The 26,778-nt window shown below is 35.5% G+C and overlaps 1 protein-coding gene across 16 annotated transcripts in view; it reads right to left on the reverse strand.

The window, feature by feature from the left end:
* KHDRBS2 (KH RNA binding domain containing, signal transduction associated 2) overlaps positions 1–19,304 on the reverse strand; it is a 638,920-nt gene extending 619,616 nt beyond the window's left edge. For 15 of the 16 annotated variants that reach the window (XR_012089217.1, XR_012089216.1, XR_012089204.1 and 12 more), the window contains exon 1: positions 18,942–19,272. Coding sequence is in view for 1 of the 16 variants with exons in the window: in XM_008013623.3 (XP_008011814.1) it covers positions 18,942–19,032 (91 nt within the window). In the remaining 15 variants the exon portion in view is untranslated. Of the gene's footprint in view, positions 1–18,941 lie in introns of all 16 variants that reach the window. The other variant, XM_008013623.3, reaches the window with a different exon arrangement.
* Positions 19,305–26,778: the final 7,474 nt, after the last annotated feature.

Raw genomic sequence — 26,778 nt, forward strand, 5'->3', positions numbered from 1 at the left:
TGTTTACTAAATGATAGTGGTTTAGTACTTGAGGGATAAGCATAAAGTCACCAGTCACTTATGCTGTTGAGCAATCTCAAGAAATTTATGTCACATTTCAGGGTGACAGCAATGCTGGCAACTAACATGCCCCTGAAGATGAAGCTATAAAGATGAGCTATCATTGTGGATGCAGATGTAGGTCTGAGTTGTTAGTCTACAAGTACATCTACTCTACCAAGCGTGGGGATGCCAATTCTGTTTGTGTAAAATATACTGTGTTCTTGAAAAAATATAAAAACCATGTAACATATTGTCTAAGCTTATATGGTCCTTTTTAATGGAAATGTGTAATGTGTTAATACAGGAAAAAAATGTTTCCTCTATTTTTTTTCTTCACACCAGAGCCTACTTTGCCACTCAGGACAGTGTAGTGCTTAGGATTTACTAGATATGATTCCATAGCTATGTATAAATTTAAAGTACAGTATAAACAAATATCATGCTTAATAATCTCAACAGAGTCACTGTCTCCTTCAGAATTAAAACAGTCATGCAGAGGGTCAATATTAAAAGACAATTCATATATTCATAAAACACTATAAAATTTATTTTGCCATATTTCATATATTTAAACACAAACCTTCATTGTATTTACACGGTATTTTTGAACACTTTAAACACAGCATTAGGCAGAGAAAAATTTTTTCAGCAAATGATTCTGGAACAACTGGATATTCCAATTAAAAAATACTTTGATTATCTTGACACCATATACAAAAACTATTTCTAGATGAGACATAAACCTATACTTAAAAGCTAAAACCATAAAGTTTCTAGAAGAAAATATTGAGAATAACTCTGTGACCTTGATATAGGCAAAGATTTCTTAGAGAGGACACACACAGGACCAAGTATGAAAAAATTATAAATTGACTTCAGCAAAATTAATAACTTCTGCTCTTTGAAAGATGAGAATATTAAAAGCTGAGCCACATATTAGGGGGAAATATTCACAAAACATATTTGTAACAAACGATGCAAACCCAGAACACAAATAACTGCTACAAGAATAAAAGAACCACAACCCAATTAAAATTTTGTCTCAGCATTCTAGGCACTCATTTCAAATGCGAATACATATAATGGACTCCAAAAAAGCACATGAAAGCATGATCATCAACATTAATATTCAAAGAGATGCAAATCAAAACCACAGTAAGTTATCACTGAAAATCACTGAAGCGGCTATTGTTAAAAAGACTGAGAACTTCAAATGTTGGCAAGGAAATGCCACAGCCAGAATTTTCATACATCACTGGTAAGAGAGTGAGACTGTATAAGCATTCTAGAAAACTATTTGCAATTCCATATATTATAATAAAAGGTTAAGCATATATATGATCTAAGACCCAGAAATTACACTCCATGCAAAGAATGCATGTCTATAAAAATCCTGTACATGAACTTTTATAACAGCTCATCTATAATCAGCTAACACTGAAAGGAGCCCATATGTACATTCATGATATTGAATAAACAAAATGGGACATATTTGTATAATGGTGTACTTCTACTTCTCAGCCATAAAAGAAATAAACTATTAATACATGCAACAACATGGATGACTGACAAAGATATACTGAACCTAAGAAAAAGGAAGAGTAGATACTACATTGTTCCACTCCTATGAAGTTGAAAAACAAAGCTTTCCCTAATAACAGAAATCAGAATAGGTGGTTCCTAAAGGAAATGGAGGGGACATGGTTTGAATATTTGTCCCCTCTTAATTTTATGTTAAAACGTGATCCACAATGTTGGAGTTGGAGCCTGTTGGGAGGTGTTTGGATCCATGGGAGTGGATTCCTCATTAATGGCTTGGTGCCTTCCCTACAGTAAAGGTAAGTTCTCACTCTATTAGTTCACACAAGAGCTGGTTGTTTAAAAGGGTGTGGAACCCCATCCTTCTCTCTCTCTCTCTTTCTCTCTCTCTCTCTGTCTCCATGTGACACATCAGCTCCTCTTCCATTTCTGCCATAATTTGAAGCTTCCTGAGGACCTTGCCAGAAGCAGATACTTGTATTATGCTTCCTGTGCAGCCTGCAGAACTGTAAGCCAAATAAACCTATTTTCCTTATAAATTACCCAGCCTCGAGTATTCCTTTATAGCAATACAAAAAAGACTGATACAGCAGGTTACGGAAAGGGGTCACAAGGGAAGTCTCTAGGCTGACAGAAATGTTCTCTACTTTGATACGGGCATTGTTCACACAAGACTATACAATTACCAAAACTCATTAAGTTTTATACCTAAAATCTGAATTTCACTGTTTATGTATTTTACCTCAACGTTTTTAAAGAAAGAAAACCAAAGCAAAGTAGATAAGGAAAAAAAAAATCTTTATTAATTTCTGCTATCAGATGAATACTGCATAAACACTTTCATAGGATTCATGAGATGAGCGGATGACCTATGAGATCGTTGGTAAGACCCTATGTCATATGAGGAAAGAAAGGCTCAATGAGATTTAGAAATTGGCCCACTGTCACAAAGCCACCAGGTTAGCAGATCTGGCACTCAAACGGTAATATTTTGACTTTACTTACCTTTTTTTTTTTTCTACTATGACAGTAGCTTTCAGCATTTTCACCATATTCCACAGTAAGAAATGCATTTTATATAATGACCTGGTAAATCCACAAATTCCCTATACACGCACAAACTATAATAAATGTTTCGTAAAGTTATGTTTAACCTTAAATATATATATATAGTATACACACATATATACACATGTGTATGTGTATGTATGGATAAATATGTATGTGTGTATATATATAGTCATATGCCACATAATGTTGTTTCAATCAACAATAAACCACATATAACATCATGGTGGTCCCATAGCATTATAATAGAGCTAAAAACTCCTGAGGTTTACCCATCCTAATATCTAGCACAATATATTACTCATGAGTTTGTGGTGATGCCAGTGTTAGCAAACCTACTGTGCTGCCAGTAGTATAAACGTATGGCACACACAATCATGTAGAGCTCATAATACTTGATAATAATGTGTTACTATTTTATGTATGTATTATACAATACTTTTTACTGTTATTTTTGAATATGCTCCTCAACTTACATATTTTTAAAGTTACCTGTTAAACAGGCTCAGGCAGGTCCATCAGGAGATATTCCAGAAGGAGATATGATTATCATAGATGATGACAGTTCCCTACGTGTTATTGCCCCTGAAGACCTCCCAGTAGGACAAGATGTGGGGTGACGGTGAAATTGACAATCCTAACCTGTATAGTACTAGGTGAATGTGTGTAGTTGGGTATTATTTAATAAGAAAGTTTAAAGAGTAAAAAAAATAATAAATTTAAAAATCAGAAAAGCTTACAGAATAAGGATATAAAGATATTTGTATAGCTAACTACAAAAAGTCAAAAACTTTTTTAAAATTAAAAAGCTTATAAAGTAAAAAGTTATAGTCAGCCATTAATTTATTATTGAAGAAATAATTTTAAAAAAGAAATTCAGTGCAGCCTAACTTACAGTGTTTATAAAGTCTACAGTATTGTACAGTAATGTCCTTGACCTTCACCTTCACTTACCACTACTGACTAACTCACCAAGAGCAACTTCCAGTCCTGCAAGCTCCATTCATGGTAAATGCCCTATATAGGTATACCACTATTTATATTTTATACCGTATATTTACTATACTTTTTCTATGTTTAGGTATACAAATACCATTGTATTACAATTGCCTGCAGTAATAAATACAGTAACATGCTATACAGCTTTGTAGCCTAGGAACAATAGCTGTACCATACAGACTGGGTGTGTGGTAGCTATTCCATTTAGGTTTGTGTGAGTATACTTTCTGATGTTCACACGATGATGAAATCGCCTAATGACACATTTCTCAGAATAGATCTTTGGCACTGAGCAACAAATGACTGTATTTGAAATGATACACAAGCACATCCTTTTTCTTAGGTCCAACACAGTCGTGATTTCCTCCAATACTGAAACAGACCTATGTAGCAGGCTGCATTGAAAGATAATACATTTATCTTTTCACATTATATCCTCAGTCAATAAGAGAAATGCTCACATTACAAGAAGCAGTGAGGATCCAGCAGCATGCCCACTGAGGCATTCCATCTCATGCTCACCATGGATGATAGCCTCACTGACCACAATGGAGGCAGTAAATTTCTGTATTGAGTACAGGAGGACAAATACAAAGGAAAAAAGTATCAAGATGTTGGCAGTGAGTGGTCAGTAAAATCACATATGCCAAGATGTCAGTAAGAATTGCCAAAGGAAAAAGCAAATGCCTACAATGGATTTCAGAGAGGAAAAGATTCAGGATTTCAAGAACAGTCCTATAAAAGGAGTCGGAATTCATTTTACAATTTTATAATATCATATGTAGTTTTATAAAAGGATGTTCCACATTACACTGAGGAAATTAGAAAGGTGGAAGCAGACAGGATGAAGAACGGAGATATAGAGAATAGGAGACTACAGGAGTTCTGTTGTAGTTTACAGTGAGCAAAAGAAACAATAGGCAGCCATCATTATCTTTTCAGTTTAGAACTAAGAGTGTACCCAATTTGCACATGAGGAAAAAAAGGGATATAGAAATTAAAATACCTCACTCAGAATAACATGGGTCTTTAATTCTAGGAAGAAACAAGGGACTTAGGGAGTCTAGCTTCAGCATGTCAGCCACTACCCTCAAATGACTCTCTCATTCTACTGTACCCTTTTATAAATTAAATCACACAAAATTGCTATTTTTCAGGTCAAAATGATGAAATATTATCAATTTCATACAGTTCAACATATTACTCCTAGCTTTCCTCCCCTATGAAGTCAAAGTTCTTGGGCGAGTTCTCCTACCTTCTCTTATAGCCTCACTTTCTACTCATTCGTCAACTTGCAGAAATAAGGGGTTTTCTCCAACCCTTCTCTCAGTCTGTTCTTTGTTGCCAAATCCATTAAAGGCTCTTAATCCTTGTCTTACTTGATCTACTGCAACATTTGAAAATACTAAACAAATCCTTCATTCTTCAAATACCGTATTTATCCGATACTGAACTTACTTGGTCTTTCCGACCTACATTTTAGTAAAGTCCTTTGAGTCAACTTTGTAGATGAGTTTTCTATCTTTCTCTTAAATACTGATATTCCTCAGAGTTTTATCCTAAATCTCCTTTCTATTGTACTTTATATGCTCTCTCAGGGTGATCTCTTCTACTCCAAAGGTCAATTATCACCTAGATGCTAGTAAAACTTAAACCATTACCTGCAGCACCATCTTTCTCCAGACCCAGCTCTCCACTTGCATCCCTTCACTGTATATCCAACTGAATGCAGCACTAACCTTCTTTAATAAATATCTCAGTAACTGACACCGTCATTAACTAATTACCAACGAGCAACCCAGATGGCCAACTTGACCACCCTTTATTTCTCAGCCCCTCTATCCAACCCAACACTTTACATTTTACTTGCAGTTTTTTTTTGTTTTGTTTTGTTTTGTTTTTTGAGATGGAGCCTCTGTCACCCAGGTTGGAGTGCAGTGGCACAACCTCAGTTCGCTATAACCTCCATCTCCTGGGTTCAATAGATTCTCCTGCCTGAGTCTCCTGAGTGGCTGGGAATACAGGCATGCGCCACCACACCTGGCTAATTTTTGTATTTTTAGTAGAGATGGGGTTTCACCATATTGGTCAGGCTGGTCTTGAACTCCTGACCTCGTGATCTGCCCACTTCGGTCTCCCTAGATCTGTCTACTTTTCCCCGTCTGTGATATCATTATTTGAATCCAGGCCACTGTAACTTCTCTCTTGAACTGTTGCTCTAGCTACCTGATGTCCTGCCCATGTCTTGTACCTATCCAATCCAGTCTCCAGCATTGCAGCTACATTATACTTTAAATAAAACTCCATCACACTTGCCCTTTTTAAATACCTTTCAATGATTTACCATTACTTGTAGCATAAAGTCCAAAATTCTTAACATATTTTACAAGGTATGTGTGATAAGACTCTACCACTCTCTAGACACACTCTTCTTGATTCTTTTCCCTTTACTATGTCTCCAACAATGCTTAACTTCTACCTATTTGAATAAATATTCTCTTTCTTGTCAGATTTTAAAGATGTTGTTTACTATATGCATGTATAATTCTCTCCAATTTATAGCTGCTTCATCACTGAATTCTGGTCATATTCTACTTATTTGTAGAATCTCAACTAATACGCCCCTTCCTATGGAAGCCTTTCATCTCCGTACACTTGTTTAGGTGTCCTGCCCCAAACTCCTAAAGCATCATCTACTTCTCTTATCATTGTATTGTGTAGATTTTATGTAACTCCTGCCCCCTCCTCAAACTAAATGTAAATCTCTGTTAGTAAAGAGAAACACAAACAATAAGAACCAATTGGGCCAAGTCTGCATCGCTTCTCTTTGATTCCCAATGTCTAACATATGTTTAACAAACACAATATATACATGTATCACTCATCAAATACACACACACACACACACACACACACACACACACACACACATTCCCATAAATCCCTTATTTTTTATATATATACACACACACATACACACACTCATTTTACTCAAAGGGAAACCATTTGGTTTATTGAAACTCATTCTAAATACTTATCACTTCATCTGACTTCATTAAACTGCTTTTAATTATCATAATGTTTTATTCTAACAGATTTTCCCTATGTGGCGATGACATAACATCCAGTCTTTCAGTAATTTTAGAAGACTAGCTTAATGCATAACCATCTATCATACTGAAGTCCATTCCAAAGTAATATCATATAATAAAATGCCATCTGCCTCAGCATACCAAATGTTCTTTCATCTTTACACAATTCCTTAAAGGCCCCATTTTCCACAAGGTTTTGGATGGATAAAAAAGCAGCTTCTACATTTGCCAGAAAAAAAAAACTTACACTGTCTGGAGACATAGATGATTCCTAATCCTATTTTACACTTACTAAAGCCTTTCCATTTATCATTTACAGGAGTAAACATCATGGTAAATGCGTTCTATTATTTAGTCATTCATCTACTGTTTGCATTTTATAGTATTATTTTATAAAATGAATGTACTGGTGGATGTAAATCAAGTTCCAGAAAAAAATTCCTCAAATTTCCCAGAGAAAATTATTTTAAAGGAAACAACAAGTTCTACAGTAACCTAGTTAGTCACTTTTCTAAAAGTTTATCAAAGCAAGATTTTGCTATTCCCTTAAACAAGTTATGTTCTTTAATACCGTTTACATTTCAATGTATAATGGCTGTTTTGTGACACTCTTTCACACTTTTATTGGACATTTGCCTAACCTCTGATTTATTGTTTTTTAAAAAATCCAAATTGATTGTGCTACCTTGTAATCTTCCTTTTTATCTTTTCCTATAAAATAGGGACAATATTACCTGTCTCTCAGAATATAAAGAATAAGAAGAGCTATTTATGACAAACCCACAACCAATATCATACTGAATGGGCAAAAACTGGAAGCATTCCCTTTGAAAACTGGCACAAGACAGGCATGCCCTCTCTCACCACTCCTATTCAACATAGTGTTCAAAGTTCTGGCTGGGTAATCAGGCAGAAATAAGAAATAATCAGAAAGAAATGAAAGGTATTCAGTTAGGAAAAGAGAAAGTCAAATTGTTCCTGTTTGCAGATGACATGATTGTATATTCAGAATACCGCATTGTCTCAGCCCAAAATCTCCTGAAGCTGATACATGACTTCAGCAAAGTCTCAGTATACAAAATCAATGTGCAAAAATCACAAGCATTCTTATACACCAGTAACACAGACAGAGCCAAATCATGAGTGAACTCCCATTCACAATTGCTTCAAAGAGAATAAAATACCTAGGAATCCAACTTACAAGAGATGTGAAGGAGCTCTTCAAGAAGAACTACAAACCACCGCTCAGTGAAATAAAAGAGGACACAAACAAATGGAAGAACATCCCATGCTCATGGACAGGAAGAACCAATATCGTGAAAATGGCCATACTGCCCAAGGTAATTTATAGACTCAATGTCATCCCCATCAAGCTACCAACGACTTTCTTCAAAGAATTGGGAAAAAAATACTTTAAAGTTCATATGGAACCAAAAAAGAGCACACATTGCCAAGACAATCCTAAGTCAAAAGAACAAAGTTGGAGGCATCACACCACCTGACTTCAAACCACAAGGCTACTACAAGGCTACACTAACCAAAACAGCATAGTACTGGCACCAAAACAGAGATATAGACCAATGGAACAGAACAGAGCCCTCAGAAATAATACCACACATCTACAACCATCTGATCTTTGACAAACCTGAGAAAAACAAGAAATGGGGAAAGGATTCCCTATTTAATAAATGGTGCTGGGAAAACTTGCTAACCATATGTAGAAAGCTGAAACTGGATCCCTTCCTTACACCTTATACAAAAATTAATTCAAGATGGATTAAAGAGTTAAATATTAGACCTAAAACCATAAAAACCCTAGAAAAAAACCTAGGCAATACCATTCAGGTCATAAGCGTGGGCAAGGACTTCATGTCTAAAACACCAAAAGCAGTGGCAACAACAGTCAAAATTGACAAATGGGATCTAATTAAACTGAAGAGCTTCTGCACAGCAAAAGAAACTACCATCAGAGTGAACAGGCAACCTACAGAATGGGAAGAATTTTTTGCAATCTACTCATCTGACAAAGGGCTAATACCCAGAATCTACAAAGAACTCAAACAAATGTACAAGAAAAAAACAAACAACCCCATCAAAATGTGGGCAAAGGATATGAACAGACACTTCTCAAAAGAAGACATTTATGCAGCCAACAGACACATGAAAAAATGCTCATGATCACTGGTCATCAGAGAAATGCAAATCAAAACCACAATGAGATACCATCTCATACCAGTCAGAATGACGATCATTAAAAAGTCAGGAAACAACAGGTACTGGAGAGGATGTGGAGAAATAGGAACACTGTTACAGTGTTGCTGGGACCATAAACTAGTTCAACCACTGTGGAAGACAATGTGGCGATTCCTCAAGGCCCTAGAACTAGAAATACCAATTGACCCAGCCATCCCATGACTGGGTATATACCCAGAGGATTATAAATCATGCTGCTATAAAGACACATGCACACATATGTTTATTGCGGTACTATTCACAATAGCAAAGACTTGGAACCAACCCAAATGTTCATCAATGTTAGACTGGATTCAGAAAATGTGGCACATATACACCATGGAATACTATGTAGTCATAAAAAGGATGAGTTCGTGTCCTTTGTAGGGACATGGATGAAGCTGGAAACCATCATTCTCAGCAAACTACCATAAGGACAAAAAACCAAACACCGCATGTTCTCACTCATAGGTGGGAATGGAACGATGAGAACACTTGGACACAGGAAGGGGAACATCACACACCAGGGCCTGTAGTGGGGTGGAGAGAAGGGGGAGGGATAGCATTAGGAGATATATCTAATGTAAATGACGAGTTAATGGGTGCAGCACACCAACATGGCACATGTATACATATGTAACAAAACTGCACGTTGTGCACATGTACCCCAGAACTTAAAGTATAATAAAAAAATAAATAAATAATAAAGACCTAAGCCACTGTGTATGTTCAATAAAAGCAGCCATTACTTGAGTCGCCCCTTTCTTCTCCTCAAAATTCAACAAATTTCTTCTCATTCAGGCTCTTTATTTTGTTTCTATCACAGAAGCTCCCTCTCCTAAGTTGCAGTCAGGGTTTATCATTATCTAGCATACAATGCTATGAAACTGCTAAAAATATGCTCAACAGAAAACACACTTACTCTGGTTTTCTATAAGAAGAGTAAAATCTAATCTTTAATGTTTTAAAGGAAACAGACACTGATCGTGCCATTTCTGATAACAGTACAATAACACCAGTCAATCTGTTTCAAAGTTATTAAATTATAATACCTCAAAACATGCAGATAACATTTAAATCAAGCCATATTGTTTTCTGCTTCTGATCAAATGTAAAATTTGCTCACTTCTAAATGTTAAGCAAAACCCTGACCGCCTCAGGACACAAGAGAGGACCTACAGTTGTTCTTCTGTTTCTAGAAGAATTCAGCAAATACAAGCAGTTGTCTAAAAAATATGGGGAAAAGTGCCTCAGCAAACCACACAAAATTATCCATCACTTTTTGGGTCAAAAGAAGTCTGAAATGTTCCCTCTGCTCTGCTACCACATCACTAAACTCTCTACGAAGTAGTCAATACAAGTCATTCAGAAATGTAGGCTGTCTTGATGATCCTTAATTCAATTCTATAATAAGGTAAATTCCACCATTTATAAATTTGACTTTTATAAGCTATACTTATATTTTATGATATCATATAATAATTCATCCAATATTTGCACTCAGAAACATATTTTAGAAGTTAATGGCAACAACAACATTGATCTTGTAGATAAAATTTGCATACTAGCATCTGGCCTTCTTTCAAAGCCTAACATTGGATCTCTATCATAGGAGACAATGTGGTGTAATGGTTACATGTACAATTTCTTTGCTGTGAGATTTGATGTAAATTAATTTCTTTAAGCCCTAATTTTTCTAATTTGTAAAACTAACACTAATAACTACACAATAAGACTGGTGGGTAGATTACTTATGGTAATGCATGCAAATCGTCTAGTACAGTGTCCGGCAAAGAGTAAACTCACAATAAATGTTGAGACAATAATGGTAATAATGATAAATCTCTTATTAACATAAACAACCGAAGTTATGACTTTCTCTGAATTCCTGTATCAGTGGTCTCTAAAATTTATGTAAAACCTATTGGACCTTCCATATACTTATTTATATCACGTGTGTGTGTGTCTGTGTATATATACACACACATATATATGTATACAAATATACATATATATAGATGTCTATATGTATACAGTTGAACCCCCTATAGATTATAAATCCCATAAATTAAACATTTGATATTTCATTACTAATAGTACATATCATGTGCAGTTTTTACCAACACACATTTCAGGGCATGTGTGATTGTGTAGTCAAATGAAGTAGAGCACTAGTCTGATGGAATTAATCTTCCAAACTATAGCTAAAATATAAAGTAAATAGCCTAATGCTTTTATGATTGTTTATTATCTCTCTATACCGCAAAATCTTTTTGGAATTACTGTTCATGAGTCAAATGGAGGATGCGCTAAAAATGACTTCTTTCCTCCAAAAAAGTTAAAACAATTGAGCAAGAGGATGCTTGGCCATGACCTCGCAAGTATTTGGCAAATAAAAGATGCACTCATTACAGAACTCTGCACTTGAGAAAATGAGGAAGTCATATAATATGGATATTTGCTAACATTAATGTAGAATATCAGCAATTAGTGGGTATTCTACCTTTAAACAATTTTCCAAATTATGTTTATTTTATTGGAATTCAGCATTTTATAGGTAATAGTATCAAATTTTGATCTATGGAATATATTAAATATTACACAGTTTATAGCTTTAAAAAAATCAAACTGGTGTCAGAATATAATTCCAATGAAGATATATTTCTTATAATATAGCCAAACCAAAAAGAAGGATCAAATTTGGTGTTCAAATAAGTGCATAAGGAAAGCCAATGATATTACAGTTATTTCCAAGGGTTTCTAAGAACTACTTCCAAACCTCACTTTCTTCCCTTCTACAGCTGCTGTGGGAACAAACAGCTTCACCATAGACTGTGTACATAAAGAGAAACAGAGAATAATGATCAGTTATGTTCCCACTCTCAGGTACCAGGCCATAAAAAGAACCTTAAAATGAGATAAATATAGAGAATATTACTGTGTCCATTATCCAGATGAATTTATCATGGTCATGCTCATTCTTATACAACTAGTTAATGAAATATTAATATTAATGTACAAGGCCTAATATTCATTCAAAAGATTTCATACAGATATAAATTAAAACACATAAATGAATGGGGATGGGACATTACAGATAAACATAAGAAAAACTTTCTTATCTAGAAAGTAGAGAAAAGGAGGCCAATTGTCTGAGTACCACAAGACTCGGGAATGATATTTTAATGGTTTTCCTAGATTTTCTTTGTGCTGCGTTTGTGCCAGATTGAGTGCTAGAAAAGCTGGCAACTCATAAGTATTAAAAGCAAACACACACACAAAGTCTCAATCCAAACAACAAAGAAACAAATGGGCAGATTCTCAGAGACCTCACAGAGTAAAGCAGGACTTCCCTGTACTAACTTTCCAACTTCCTGCAAATGAATAATTTTTCAAAATTGACTTGGAAACAAATGGAAACTTTCAAAGTGGCCTCCTGAGGTTTTGCATTATGCAAAGATAAAATATGACTGAATTAGTATTATCATTCTAAATGACAGAATTACTGAAAACTTGTTTCTGGAGATACTTGCTAAATACAAAATAGGAGAAAAAGGAAGATATGAGGTCAACATAATTCAGTTAATAAACATTTATTGAGACCTTCTACATATGAGGCTGAAGGCAGGCATTAAAAATTCAAAGACAGAAGTCATAGTCTGGCCTTCAAGCTTAGTGGGGAAGACAACCAAAACAGAATTGCATGTTGCAATGTAGTAATGGTGGATAGGTTGAAAATAAAACCAGAAGTGCACTTAATTTATAATGAATTAGATGAGAAGCCATTATGAAAGGGTTCCTAGAAGAAGGAATAGCAGTACTCAGTTTAATTGAATGAAGATAAATTATAATCATGGAGAGAAGCTAGAAAGGGCATTCTAAAGCAAGGTCCTAGCATGTGCAACACCTTAGACATAAGAGAGGACAGAGAGAAGGGCAAGTATTATCCACATTAGGAAGAGGTGGCAGAGGGGCCAACAGGAGACGGGTTCTGAAGTCTGATGGAGAAAAGCCCGTTTGGCCTCTACCTGGCACCACCACATACCAGGCACTGTGAAAAGTGCTGCTAATATAATGATGAAAAAGACTTAGTTCTGCTCAAGAGCGGACAAAGAGGAGCTGTTTCACTAGTGAGAGAGACAGGCACAACCTGATCATTCTAAAATAACAGTTTGGACAGTGATCTAGAGGCGTTCATTATGGGAATGAGGGGAAGATATCTAGCTTTCTGTGAATAGGTATGGGAATGTCAAGGGAGTCTAGAGAGTGAACGATAAGCAGTTTGGTATACCTGAGAGAAATTAAGCAGAAAGGCTGAAGAGATGCTTCTGGAGAGGTAAGCATGTTATAAGAACGTCAAGGGGTATGGACTACACCTTGCAGGCAATGGAAATTATTAAGAAGTGTGACATGGTGAGACTTTAGCCTTAAATGAAGTACTGTGACAGCATTGTGTGTGTTGGTGTGGGAAGGAGGGAAATGAAGGATGATGAGGGCAAGAAACGGTCAAAGAAGGAAGTAAAACCAGCAGAGTACAGTGCCTAGAAGACAAGGAAGGTGGAAAGAAATCAGAAGAAGGTCAATAGTGGAAAGTGCAGCCAAGAGACTTGATGACAGGTCAGAAAAAATTTATTTGATTTGGCAATTATGAGATTATTCTGTCACTAGGGTCATCAGTTTCAGGACAGTGATGAAGACAGAAGCCAAACTGAAGAAATTTTAAAATGTAAATAAAGAAAGTGAGGCAGTTAGTATATACTAGTCTTATCAGAAGTTTGAAGGAAACAACGAAGGATACATGTCAAGAGAGATCATTTTTTAATACTTGTGGCAAGTGAAAGTAGTATTCTATTTCTTCAAATTATTCAGATTGAATCATGTTGACAGCTGCTATAAAGAAAGAGTTGATTGGGAGAAAGAGTAGGAGATATTGAATAAAGGATTTAACTACAGAATGAGTCCAGAGATGAAGAGCATTTAGGTCAAGGATATGGGTGGCAAGTCAACCTTGAAGAAAAGAAACATTTGGTCTTCTGGAAATGAAAGACAGTGACGATGGCTATGGAAGTTTTTAGGTGGTAGGAGGTTAAGGAATAGCAGAAGAGATATATCCATTTCCTCCAATAAAAAGGATGATGAAATCACCTGCTGAGAGTGAAGAGAGTGAAGAATGTGTAGGTTTAAGGGGAAGTCTGAATAGGTCTGAAATTACTCTTGAAATAAATAGGATCAGGGCTAATCAAGCTCATGGTTAAAGACTAACAAGTGATCATTTACTAAACATGATATTTTTAAAACTCTAATCATTTTTCATAAGGTAATTTATTTCATAATTTGCTTTATGAATTTAAATTTAACTCAGCAGTAATCTAAAGTAAGGAAGTGTTTATTTTACTTATTTTCTCAAATTGAGGTGCATCATCTTACATTTGTTTAATTTCTGCTTATATTTTTGTTATACACATAAAAATTACTAGCTGGGCATGGTGGTTCACGCCTGTAATCCTAGCACTTTGGGAGGATGAGGCGGGAGAATCACAAAGTCAGGAATTTGAGACCAGCCTGGCTAACATGGTGAAATCCTGTCTCTACTAAAAATACAAAAATTGGCTGGGCGTAGTGGCATGCACCTGTAATCCCAGTTACTCGGGAGGCTGAGGCAGGAGAATTGCTTGAATCCAGGAGGCAGAGGTTGCAATGAGCCTAAATCACACCACTGCACTCCAATCTAGGTGACAGGGCAAGGCTCTGTCTTGAAAATAAAATAAAATAAAATAAAATAAAATAAATTTTAAAAATACTGCTTATGTTATCACAGGCATCACAAGCAGAAGTTTGTTTTTTTATTTGTTTTTCCATCTTAAAAGAACTCTGCCTGGCAGGTATTACTTTTCCTGTTATATAGATGAAGAAACTGAGTATCAGAGAGGGGGGAAATGATACATCCTATACTTCCCAGTAGGTAGAAGTGTCAATACTCATTCCTAAGTGTTTTTCTTGTCAAAGTACAAATTTTCCACTATATCATAAATTGTTTTAATTGAAGATCAAAGATAACTTGAATTTAATTTTTTGCCCATGTTTGTCTTTTATTTAAGACACATAAGTAAGATTATCCCAAATCTATTGGGAGAAAAAGGTGATTACATTAATCAAAAGAAAAGTCACTTTAAAGAGTCACAGGAATACTATTTTTAACCAGAAGGTGCTTTAGACATGACACTAATAACTTTCCTTAACTTAAAAACATATCAAGCTTTATGAAAAATATTTAAGAAACACTATCTAACCAAAAAATGGTTCTTATTGATAACCGAAATGTAGTTAACTCACAAGTTTGCATTTATGATAAGTATTAATCCTTCTTTCCTTAATATTTTAAGATCTCATTTATATCTGCAAAAATAAAGGCCAAATCTAGATGGGAGGTCAAACTTTTCACTAAAGTTTGAAAATAGTACCTACAGTTTTTTGAAAACCATTTGAACTGCTGGGGTATTTGGCAATGTTTGACATCGTCATATAATGCTTGCAAAGATTTCAGGCTAGGAAGTCTTCCCCAAACAGCTCTCAATTGGACAAAAATTTCTAATGCTCCTAAGAATATGGAATCACCGTAATTGAATATATAAATCTGAACAGATCTATGTCTTTCAGCAGACATAGAATATTTCCAGACAATATTCTCATGTATATATATTTTTGGCCTCAAACATTAATAGTAGTTCAATAGACTTAAGAACATAAATCTGTCCCCAATACCCAAAATAAACTATACGCCTCAAATTACATTTTAGTGCCATAAATATACTATTAATCATTAAACTAGGAAAGAATGAAAAAAGTTTTGAAAATGTGCAGCCATTGATTTTTTGTTCCGAATATACAAACATCACTTCGTTGTATCCATCAGTAGTCTGAGACTTAATTAGAATTGCAAAAAAAGCCCCACATATATATCACTTAGTCCAACTCCTTAATTTGAGAGACAAGGAAACTGGGCCCAGGGAAAGAAAGCTTACCCAGATTCAGTTGAGGTTAAAGTGGAATTCAAATCCAGGTATCTAGATTCACAGTTTAATGCACTTCCCAGAAGCAGAATAGATATAAATAACCTCATGTAATTTCATCTGGCAACCAAATTCAGACACTGAGTAGAACTTTAAGGATAGTCCTGAGTTTGCTGTTTTATCATATTCAAAAGCACCTACCATAACAAGTGGATAACTAAACAACATTATAATCGCAGGATGAACATTATTTAAATTATTTAAGCATACTAGAAACAAACTTCAAACTACATTATTCAAGATTTCTTCTGAGTAACAATCAATTGAAATTATTCCTATTGAAAACACACAGCAGAAACAAGTGAAATAAAACAAACTACAATGGACCCCCCAAAAACCCCAAATAAACATCCAACTAGTACTTTCAACCCCACAGCCTTCAATTCTACATGCAGCACTGTCAATTGAGCACTGATTTGCATCTATCACCAATCAAAATGCAAAATAAATCATTGTGAAAGCTCATTGGTTTCTATTACTGCCTTTATAGATATTAGCTTCCGGAAAATCATTCTGAAGAACTGAATCATCTGTATCATTTTTATTACTCATTCAGGCTTGACACTGTCTGCACAGTACTGACTGAAATGTACTTCAGTATGCACCTTCTTTCCAAATGAATATCTATGTCAGGTTTATTTATAGCCACTGCCTTCAATCAGTGCATTATCAAGTATGAGAAATAAAATCACCTCAACGATACTCTTCTATAGACATCTGAAACTAAGCGTGGACATCTTGGCAACTGGCCTTTGGAAAGATAATGAAAGATCTATACCATAAAATATACATTAAGATCCTTGAGATTCCAAGAACAATCATCTTACACTCTTTGATAAGCACATGTAAAGAGCCCAAGTACTGAGGTAATCTAAAACCTATGCATCCTTTTGCATAACTCTTTATGTACTCCAAGATTATTATAACCTCCTCCATTCTCTTTTCCTTATGCTGATTTCTCTGAAATTTGGGTACCCTCTTTGTTTCTTACTTAGATGCTTTCCTCTATTTAAGAGCTTTTCCTTCTAATTCTTTACAAAAGCAGGGCATGCTTCCCCCTGCTGGGAAAAAATCAAATTACAAGGAACATCAGAACATGTTCCTAAGTATTATATCAAGAAATCAAGTTCCTAGGAAAGATAAAATGTTAAGGAACCAAGTGCGTAGCCTTCTCTGACTGTTTTACCAGACAAAGAAATACTTATGCACTCTGTTAAGAGTTTCTTGTATGCATTTATTTAGCTTGACCGCCTTCAAGTACAATAACTCATATTAATGACTGATGAATTAATCTTTGAGCCACTTGTCTCAAATAGAACTCTAATTAGCAGGTCAGAGAGAACGATCAATTTGTAAATGGTTTTTTTTTTTTTTTTCACTTTAAAGACATATTATCAGCTACATAAAGAAACTTCTGGAAAATACATTGAAGACTATTCAAAATATATTAAAGATACCGAAGACTGGTAAGACTTGCCTTTTAAATCATTTCAAACAATCTTAAACATCTATTAACTCATTATTTTGCTATTATTTTTATGTAGTTGTCTTTTTTGAGAAAGCAAAAAAGTGCACTTTTATTGACTTTACTTTTCCACTTTAATTTCTATTTTTTTCATTCAGTAACCAAAGTAGTCGGCATAATTGTATTTCACCTTCCCACTTATCTATAAAACAAGCTTTTTCCCTGAAAACAGTTCAGTTATTTCACATGTTCCATGTTTTCACTATAAATCTTTTCCTGTTTAGCATTTAAACATAAAAAAATACCTTACACTTTATTGTTAACACAAATAACAATCCATCAATTAAAAATATAGCTAATACCGATTTAAATCATATATTGAGGAGCAGAATTTATTCTTCCTTGGTACAACTAAGTCTCAAAAAAATCTTTTAATACTGAGGAGCTGGGGTAGAGGAAGTTATCCCTTTTAGTTTTTTGCTGTATGTAAGTCCATAACAACCTTAGCTACAAAACTGCACTGTAACCAATTTGATGATGAAGCAATTCATTATTAATGAAGCATTCATCTAAAAAAATCTGCAGCTGTTTTAAAAAGGCATGTGTAAATAACTACAGATATAGGTGTCTTGAGTATTTAGATGGCATTATTATAACATAAATGGAGTAATTTGGTTAATAAAGTTTGTGTGTCTTTTTTTTTTTAACCTTTCAAAGCAATACAAAAGACAAGACATATACGTTCCTCTGGGAATGAAATCTCCTTTAACATTACAGGTACACAAAAGAAAATGCACACTTGGTAAAACAGTTGATCAATTATAGAGCGTTCCCAGGGACCAATATCTTGCAGAGTACCCAATCATCACACTTCAAATAAATGTATAAGCACTTTAGCCTCTACTTACTACATTAGCATACATATAAGAACATGCACAGTTTAATGCATAGGTTAATTCTAACACTTTCCATAGGATAGACTTTGATTAAAGGGCATCAAACATCACTTCCTAAATGCAGTAAAAATAAAAATAAAAATAAAAATACTGATCTGTAGCCAAAAAGCTCTTAGAACACTACATTGATCACCATTGACTTCCAAACTGCTTTCCCCTCCCTCAGCGAAGTGAAAATGTCCCTGTAGACCGCGTTACACTTTACGGTTTCTCTATCAACGATCCTAACAGGTCACATCGCCACTGCCATTAGATCTCCGTAGCTTTGGTCTTCTCCAAATTAAGACGTGGAGAAAGAGCACTGCTGTCCGCCCTAAGAAGGGGGTCTGTCCGCCCGAGCTCTGAGACGAGCATCTTCGGGGGGACAGTTTCTGCGAAGGCGGCGACAGGAGTCCCTCCCCAACTTCACTCCCCTAATCAAGCCAAGGGTGAAATAGGCAGCCGGCGGTTTGTGCCCATCGGTGGGGGCAAGTCCTACCTTCTGCCAAAAGGCGCGATGCATGCACAAAAGATGGATCCAGGCTATCTTTCTCTGCCATCAGCTCAGGCAAATATTTCTCCTCTTCCATAGCGCGGACTTCGGACTGTCCCCGGGCGAAGCGCGAGGTTCCGCTCGCTCGGACGCAGGGTCGTGGGGCAGCGCCTGGCTCCCGCGCTGCTCCTCCTCTGCGCGGCGAGGGGAGCTCCGTGCGTCCTCACTGGCCCATGCACTCAGCACCTGCGACTCCCGCCGTCGGGCTGCGTGGCCCCGCGTCCACACCTGCCAGTCCCTTCCGTCGTCCCTCGCTCGCGCCGAGCCCGGGCTCACACCGGCGGCCTTAACTGGAGAGGCGGGAACAGGGCGCGGCCCACCTCCGCCAACCACTCATTGGTGGTGATGCCAGGAGAGGCGGGGCGCTGGCGAAGGCCGCGGGCCCTCATTGGACCGTGGTGCACGTCGGGTCGCCTGACTGGCAGGAGGCAGCTGCAGAGGGGAGGGGAGCTCGGAAGATGCAAACGCTTTCTTCTTGCAGCCCAAGCCTTCCCTGGCTATTAGGCATGCCCAGTTCTGTGGAGCTCTCTGTGTCTTCAGCTAAGGTGCGGAGGAGAGAGAGGGCGGGAAAAGCGCGGGTTAAGCAGAGAGGTCTGAGTCCAAGTGGACAGGGGAGGTGGAGATGAGAAGTGAGCCGCTGAGAGGGTGGAAAAGCGCCAGCAAAGTCTCAGGAAGGTAGATGGGACTTCACCTGCGTCCCTAAGGCACAGGTGTCTCCTTTCCCTCACACAGCTCAGACGCACTACAGTTGTGCAGGAATCAGCAGCGCACTGGGTCTGGAAATATAATGAAGACTGCATGTGATCGGCAGCTGGTATTTCCGATGACCTACATCTCAGATACGCAGTAGGATGTTCATTGATAAACAAACAAAGCGGCTCGGAGAAATATTGTGCAGAAACATTCTTCCGGTGTAGAATCATTGGGATATTGAATTAGTTATGGTAACCTATCTGTGCCTCCTTTCCCCAGACCCTATCTGTGGAAGGCAGGTTGGGAGGGGCTTAATTTAAAAACCAATATATATATATATGATTCATTAGTCACAGTCTGTGAAGGAATTGGGAAGACAAGTAGACGAAGAGACTAGAACATAGGTAATCACGTTTGCTCTAATTCTCCCCTTTCTCCTCGTTGTATATGTGCCAGTCTCTTTCACCAGGTACTGTTGCTGAGCTACTTTGTATTATCCCACCTCTATTTAAAGGAAAGTTAAACCCTCATGATATCACCAACTGTGACCCAAAAAAAAGCCCATCCTTCTTTTACCAATGTGGCCATAAAATGTAACTTGCATGCCTCAATCGCTAGGAAATAATCTTTCCCCAAGTCTTGGGTTCTCTTTTCATAAGCAGTCATTTCCTGATTCTTTCCCCCATTATTTTTGATGTAGAAGAATGAGGGCCAACTTTTCTACAAATAAAATATGCTGAAATTTTTCCAACTTCTCTTACTGAATTTAAATATTTTCCTTTTTATTTAATTTTTAGATAAATTTAGGAGATTATCTTTTATTTATATAATGTTTAAATAATGTAACGTGCCTCACATCAATTATTTCAATATGTCCTCACAGAAGCACTCTGAAAGATGCCGGCCAAGTATTACTTTCTGTTTGTATAAATATGGGAACTGAGGCAAAACAGAGAACTCGTCTCATGTCTAGTGAATGCTGAAGTTGAGATTAAAATTCAATTCCATATTAGCACCATTTAGATCCAGATTATACTGCTTCAACCTACCTTTCTGTGTGTGAAATATTTAATTTATTTGTGCATGAGTGCATTCAATAAAAGTTTATTGGATACTGAAAAGAGTCTAGGGACAGTACTTAAAATTGGAGAAACATTGATGAACAAGATATGCATTCATTCCTTGTCATCACAAAGATATTTTCTAATGAGAGAAGACAAATAAAACCAAGTACACAAGAGAAACGGTAATTGCTGGCTGCAATAAAGGTCAAGAACGAACCAAGGAGTTAAGCAAGATACTACAACGGAAGACATTAGTTTCTTTATTTTTGACTAGGGTAAACATACAATCTCGATAAGCAGCTGATATTTACAGTGAAAATTCATGAAAAAGATTGAACCAAGTGTGTGCAATGTGCAAAGAAAGGCATTCTAAGCACGGGAACTTGCCACTGAAAAAGCCCTGTGGTGGAAAGAACTGTGCTGACTTTTGGAATTGCCTGGTTTCAATGTGACTGCTGTAATATGGGAAAGAATGGAATCAATAAGGGTGGGGGATTGATGTGTACAAACATCCAGGATTCGATGAATGAAAATTATTTGGATTTTATTCTAAGTGTAATAGGGGACCATAAAGTATTGGTGTCTTTCTGGATGTTCTTCTTAATCTCTTTCTGATTTTTACGTTACTTTCAAAGAAGCTATTATTTAGAAATGAGTATATATACAAAAAGTTCTTGCTATTTTATCGGTGTGCAGAATGTTTAGTAGTTGATGGGTCATGCATCCTGCACCTGGTCTGCAACAGGGATATAAAGGGAAAATATGCTTCAAAATTCAAAGAGGTGGCTACGATTTGCTATTGTAGTCAAGGATGAATATGATGCCAATCACAGCCAAAAAACTGTAAATATTTTCAAATAAATGTAAATTAGAACAAAATATTTTACAATAATTACAATAACATTTTGCATATCAAGAGATTAGAAGCATATAGTGAGGATGGGAACGTGCAGAAACCCAGTTTCATGAATGAAGACGGTGTAGGAAATCTTATAATGTCCAGCAACAACAATTACTTTATTATTCAAAGCCATCTTTTCTATGATTACAGGATTAATAAGAAGATACCACAGAGAGCTGTCCAAGTGCTGACTTTATTATATAACGTCTTCAAGTCATTATAAATATTGTCACGTTATTTTTTTCTAGTTAATATCAAAACTAAAGATTTATTATTTGTAGTTCCTCAGGTAATCCCTCATCAAATGCCTAAAATGCATTCTAACAAAGCAATGTATTTATGTAACCTAAAAAATCAAAAGAAAATAAACTCTAACCTAATCTTTAGAAAAGTCTGTGTACTTAGTACATGATGGATATTGTAAAATAAAGATATATAAATATATTGACCCTTAAAAATCAATGTGCTTCAGAACTAACTCACAAAATATTGCCCATTTTTAAATAGAATATGACTAAATAAAGGTAAACACCAAGGGCCCTACATATACACTCATCCAGCATCAGATCCACGTGTTTTCAATAGATGGCTCTGTGTTACTGCATGTTTTCCATTTATTTCATATGCAAATATTTTATAGGTACAACATTATCTTTTAATATTCTCAGAGAAACCTTGAAAATGCAAACATTTTATAAACATGAATGTAAACAGAAAAACTTTAAAAAATGATTGTTGAATATAGAATATTTTGTGTTTACTCTTGAATAAATTATAACTGAATTGATTTGCCTAACTTAAGTAAACACGACTTCTAGCCCCAAAACACTTTTAATGGAGTTCTAGTAATTTTAACATTATTTTTAAAATGGGATTATTATAGAAAATTTTGCCCCAACCAAATTTGGTTTTGGAGGATGAATAAGTCATGCACCATAGAATAAGTTCTTTGGTTAAAACACAAACTGTGTTTTCAATATTTTCACACACCCTTGTAAGAAAGGTCAGGCTAAAGGGCATTTAATCAGACTAATCCTTGCAAACTAATAAAAAATACCCAACCTGCATTATCAAATAGAGCACAGTTTCTGTTGCTTTCAGAGTTCTCATTAACTTTATGGATATCACATTAGCTACTCCTGACTAGTTACTCCAAGGATTAACTAACTCTTGACTAGTTACTCAAAGGATTCAGTAAAACCAACTCACAATAAGAACCCTATGTTTCCAAAATTGTCCTGACCCAATAATTTACATAATGAAAATGGAGAATGATAGTGTTGATATTCTTTTAGCAATCTAATGCCTTGGTGCCTAGAACAGAGTATAATAAAGTACAACAAAGGACTGGCTCACTTACATTTACTGTAGAGCCCGACAGAACTCATTATATAAAAGATGCTATTTTAATATCTTAATTTATTTGAATTTCACTAACTACACAAGTGAAATCAGTTCCAGTTTATTTTAGAACTTCTATGTTATACTTTAGGATTGTAAGAAAAGACAGGGAAATGAGGACTTGGCTCTGCTGATGACCAATAGTGGTAATTGCATGTGTAGTAAGAAATTTCTAATATGTAATATGCTCAAAGACAAAATTTACGCTATATGCTAATATATCATAGTACCACATAAATATTCACCACTTAAAGCTGGTGTGTGTGTGTATATGTGTGTCTGTGTGTGTGTTTTCTAATTGGAAAGCACTCTAGTTATTTAATAGCATATTATATTTAAACTGACTCAAATGTATAATTAAAGAACAATGGAATAGAGGCAGAAAGAAAACAATTGACATCTGTTGAGGGTCTGCTACTGTGTTAGAACACTGCTGTTCTGAATCCTCACAAGGAAGAAACTGTTCTTAATTCTAATGTGGCTTAGCCCAGAGAAACTATTTCTGAGGTTTAAATTATCTGTGTTTGGAAAACTGACAGAGTTGATGTCCTTGTATCTCCATGGACAATTGTTGCACTGACACATTTCAGGTGGCACCCAGAGCAGCTGAGGAGCAGTACTTCATTATAGGAAACGGGAATGGCGCTGTTGTTCCAAGGTGAAAGTTATTTACAATATCCTTAAAATTAAGTCCTTGAATTGTAGCTCAAGTATTGACTATTTCTGGAGATCAATATTTTAAGGTAAAAATCACATCAGTAAAATGAATTTTTCTTATACATCAAATGAAGATCTAATCTCTGTTGTATTCAGTATGAAATAAAAATATGAAGGCTAGGAGATGATTTAATAAAAAGGATGTTAAAGTGTGTTAAAACTTTTGCCAGAGAGGCAGATATATAAGCAATTGTTTTATATCATGAATAATACAAAAAAGGAAGCATGAATTAAATTTCAATTTAATTTGGAGGTTAATAAAAAACAATTGAAAAGGTTTATTAATATCGAAATACTATTTTAAGAGAATGCCATCCCATTCAAGTTTTTATATTATAACAGACACTTGTTTGGTATAAGTTTTTGTCATTCTGGTCTCTCGCATTTAAAGACATTACCATGCATATAACAATCATTATGAAATCTACTGTATAAAATAGTTTGTACAAAGCAAGTGCCAGGCATTTTAAAAGAATGATAAAATTAGAATAGACAGCTCCAAATTTAAGAATTTATCAGTTCCAAGAGAGGAAAACAAAACAATAAAATCAAAAACACAGACATTGTATGTGATGGTTGGTGATAGACTGTTGTGACCATCCAACCAGCATAGAACTAATAAATATCATAAAAATTATCCCAATACATTAAAAATAAATACAAGTGTAATACTGGATTAGATCCTAAACCAGATTTTGTTATTTCTATTTTTCATGAGAAAGAACATTAATTGGATAGTTTGCTAAATGTAAAAAAGTCTATTGTTTAAATTTACTGATTTTGCTAATGCTTTGTGATTATATAAATGAATGTATGAATTTTTAGAAATACACAATAAAGCATTCAATGGGTAAACGGGCATCAGATCAGCTACTTACTTTCAAATAATTAAGAAAAAAATAAATGTTTATGAATACACATAAAGGAGGTGGGAGGGAGAGAGGCATAAAAAGACAGAAAAAATGGCAACTTACAGTAAGTATGGTAAAATATTAACACTTGAAGTTTGAATAAGGGCTATATTTAAACTTTCTGTATTTTTTTTGCAACACTTTTGTAAATCTGAAGTTATTTCAGAATATAAACAGAATTTTAAAATTAACTAGTTATTAACAAAAATAACTTCAAAGTATTTTATCCACACTTCAGTTTAAGTATCATATTTTACTAGCTAGTCATAGAGTTCATAAGTCCATATTTATATTATATAACCTTTGTTATACTGTGAATTGAGTTTACAAATTTGGCCACAAAAATGACAAATTTGTTTTAAAAAACATAACTTTGCAAATCTTGTTGAAAATACCAACCACACGTGTGTAAATTACCTATTTATCTTTTTTTTTTTTTCAAATAAAGCACAGTACAAATAATTATGTTGGCCAACACAGCTGGCCAGGCGCGGTGGCTCATGTCTGCAATCCCAGCACTTTGGGAAGGTGGATCCACAGCCAAGGTGGGTGAATCACCTGAGGTCAGGAGTTCAAGACCAGCCTGGCCAACATGGTGAAACCCTGTCTCTACTAAAAATACAAAAAATAGCTGGGCGTGGTGGCAAGTACCTGTAATCCCAGCTACATGGCAGGCTGAGGCAGGAGAATCACTTGAACCCGGGAGGTGGGGGTTGCAGTGAGTCAAGATCACGTCATTGCACTCTAGCCTGGGCGACAAGAGCAAACCCCCATCTAAAAAAAAAAAAAAAAAAAGAAATAACTACAGTTCTATTTTAATGATAGATGTAAAAATAGGACAAAAGCTATAGTTTACATGCTTCTTGTATATGATCTTGGGCTTTGAGTGTGTTATGATATCCCTGCATTTCTAATTTTACCGTGTATCTTCTAAATGCTTTCATTCAGTTTGTTAGCTGCCATGGAGAAAGCGTATGCTTTTTTTTTTTTTTTTCTATCATAATATGCTTTACATGTCCTTGAATGCATTCAGTTGGCTGGTTCAGAAACTACGTGGAGGAATGGAAGTAATGGAGCAAAGTAACAAAAGTTATTGCTGTCTTATTGTGACGAAAGATTACCATTGTGGCAAATGTTTAGAAGCAGTAAATACTGTTGTATTATTGTGACCAAAGTTTGGGAGCAGTCACCCCTTTATTGTATATATATATACACACACACACACATATACATATACACATATACATATATATATAGGAATAGATAGCAACTTCCTCAATACGGTAAAGGGCATTGATAGAAAACTCAGTATTATTGTACGCAGCAGAGAAGGATAATTTTCCTGCTAAAATCAGAAATAAGACCAGCCTGCCTACTTTCACCACCTTCATGCAACATAACGTTGGAACTACTAGCCAGAACACTTAGAAAGCAAGAAATTAATGGAATCCAGATTTTAAAGGAAGAAGCAAAACTCTATCTATTCAGAGACATAATCCTGTAAGTATAAAATCCCAAAGAATCCACAAAAAAACTACTAGAGGTAATAAACAAATTCAGCAAATTTGCAAACACCAAGTTAACACACATAGAACAGTTGTGTGCCTATACACCTGCAATGAACAATCTAGAGACGAAATTATGAAAAAAAAAATCTATTTACAATAGCATCTAAAAAAAAAATAAAATACCTAGGAATAAATTTAACCAAGAAGATGAAAGATATACACTGAAGACTACAAAACATTATGAAAGAAATTAAAGACCTAAATACATGGAAAGACATCCTAATAAAAAATATTTTATTGATGGAAAGAATATTATTAAGATGGCAATATTCCCCGAAGCAATCTATAGAATTCATGTAATTCCTGTCAATACTCCAATAACACATTTTGTAGAAATGTAAAAACTGATTCTTAAATTTCTGTGGAGTTGTCAGGTGCACCAAATAGCCAAAACAATATTGAAAATGAGGAGCAAAGTTGGAGGACTCACACTTCTTAAGTACTTACTATAAAGCTACCGTAATCAAAACACTGTGGTAGTGGCATAAGATATAGAAATTAGAGTCTGTAAGCAAACCCATATATCAT

Source organism: Chlorocebus sabaeus, chromosome 17 (assembly GCF_047675955.1).
Source record: "Chlorocebus sabaeus isolate Y175 chromosome 17, mChlSab1.0.hap1, whole genome shotgun sequence".
NCBI classification, from domain to species: Eukaryota; Metazoa; Chordata; class Mammalia; order Primates; family Cercopithecidae; genus Chlorocebus; species Chlorocebus sabaeus.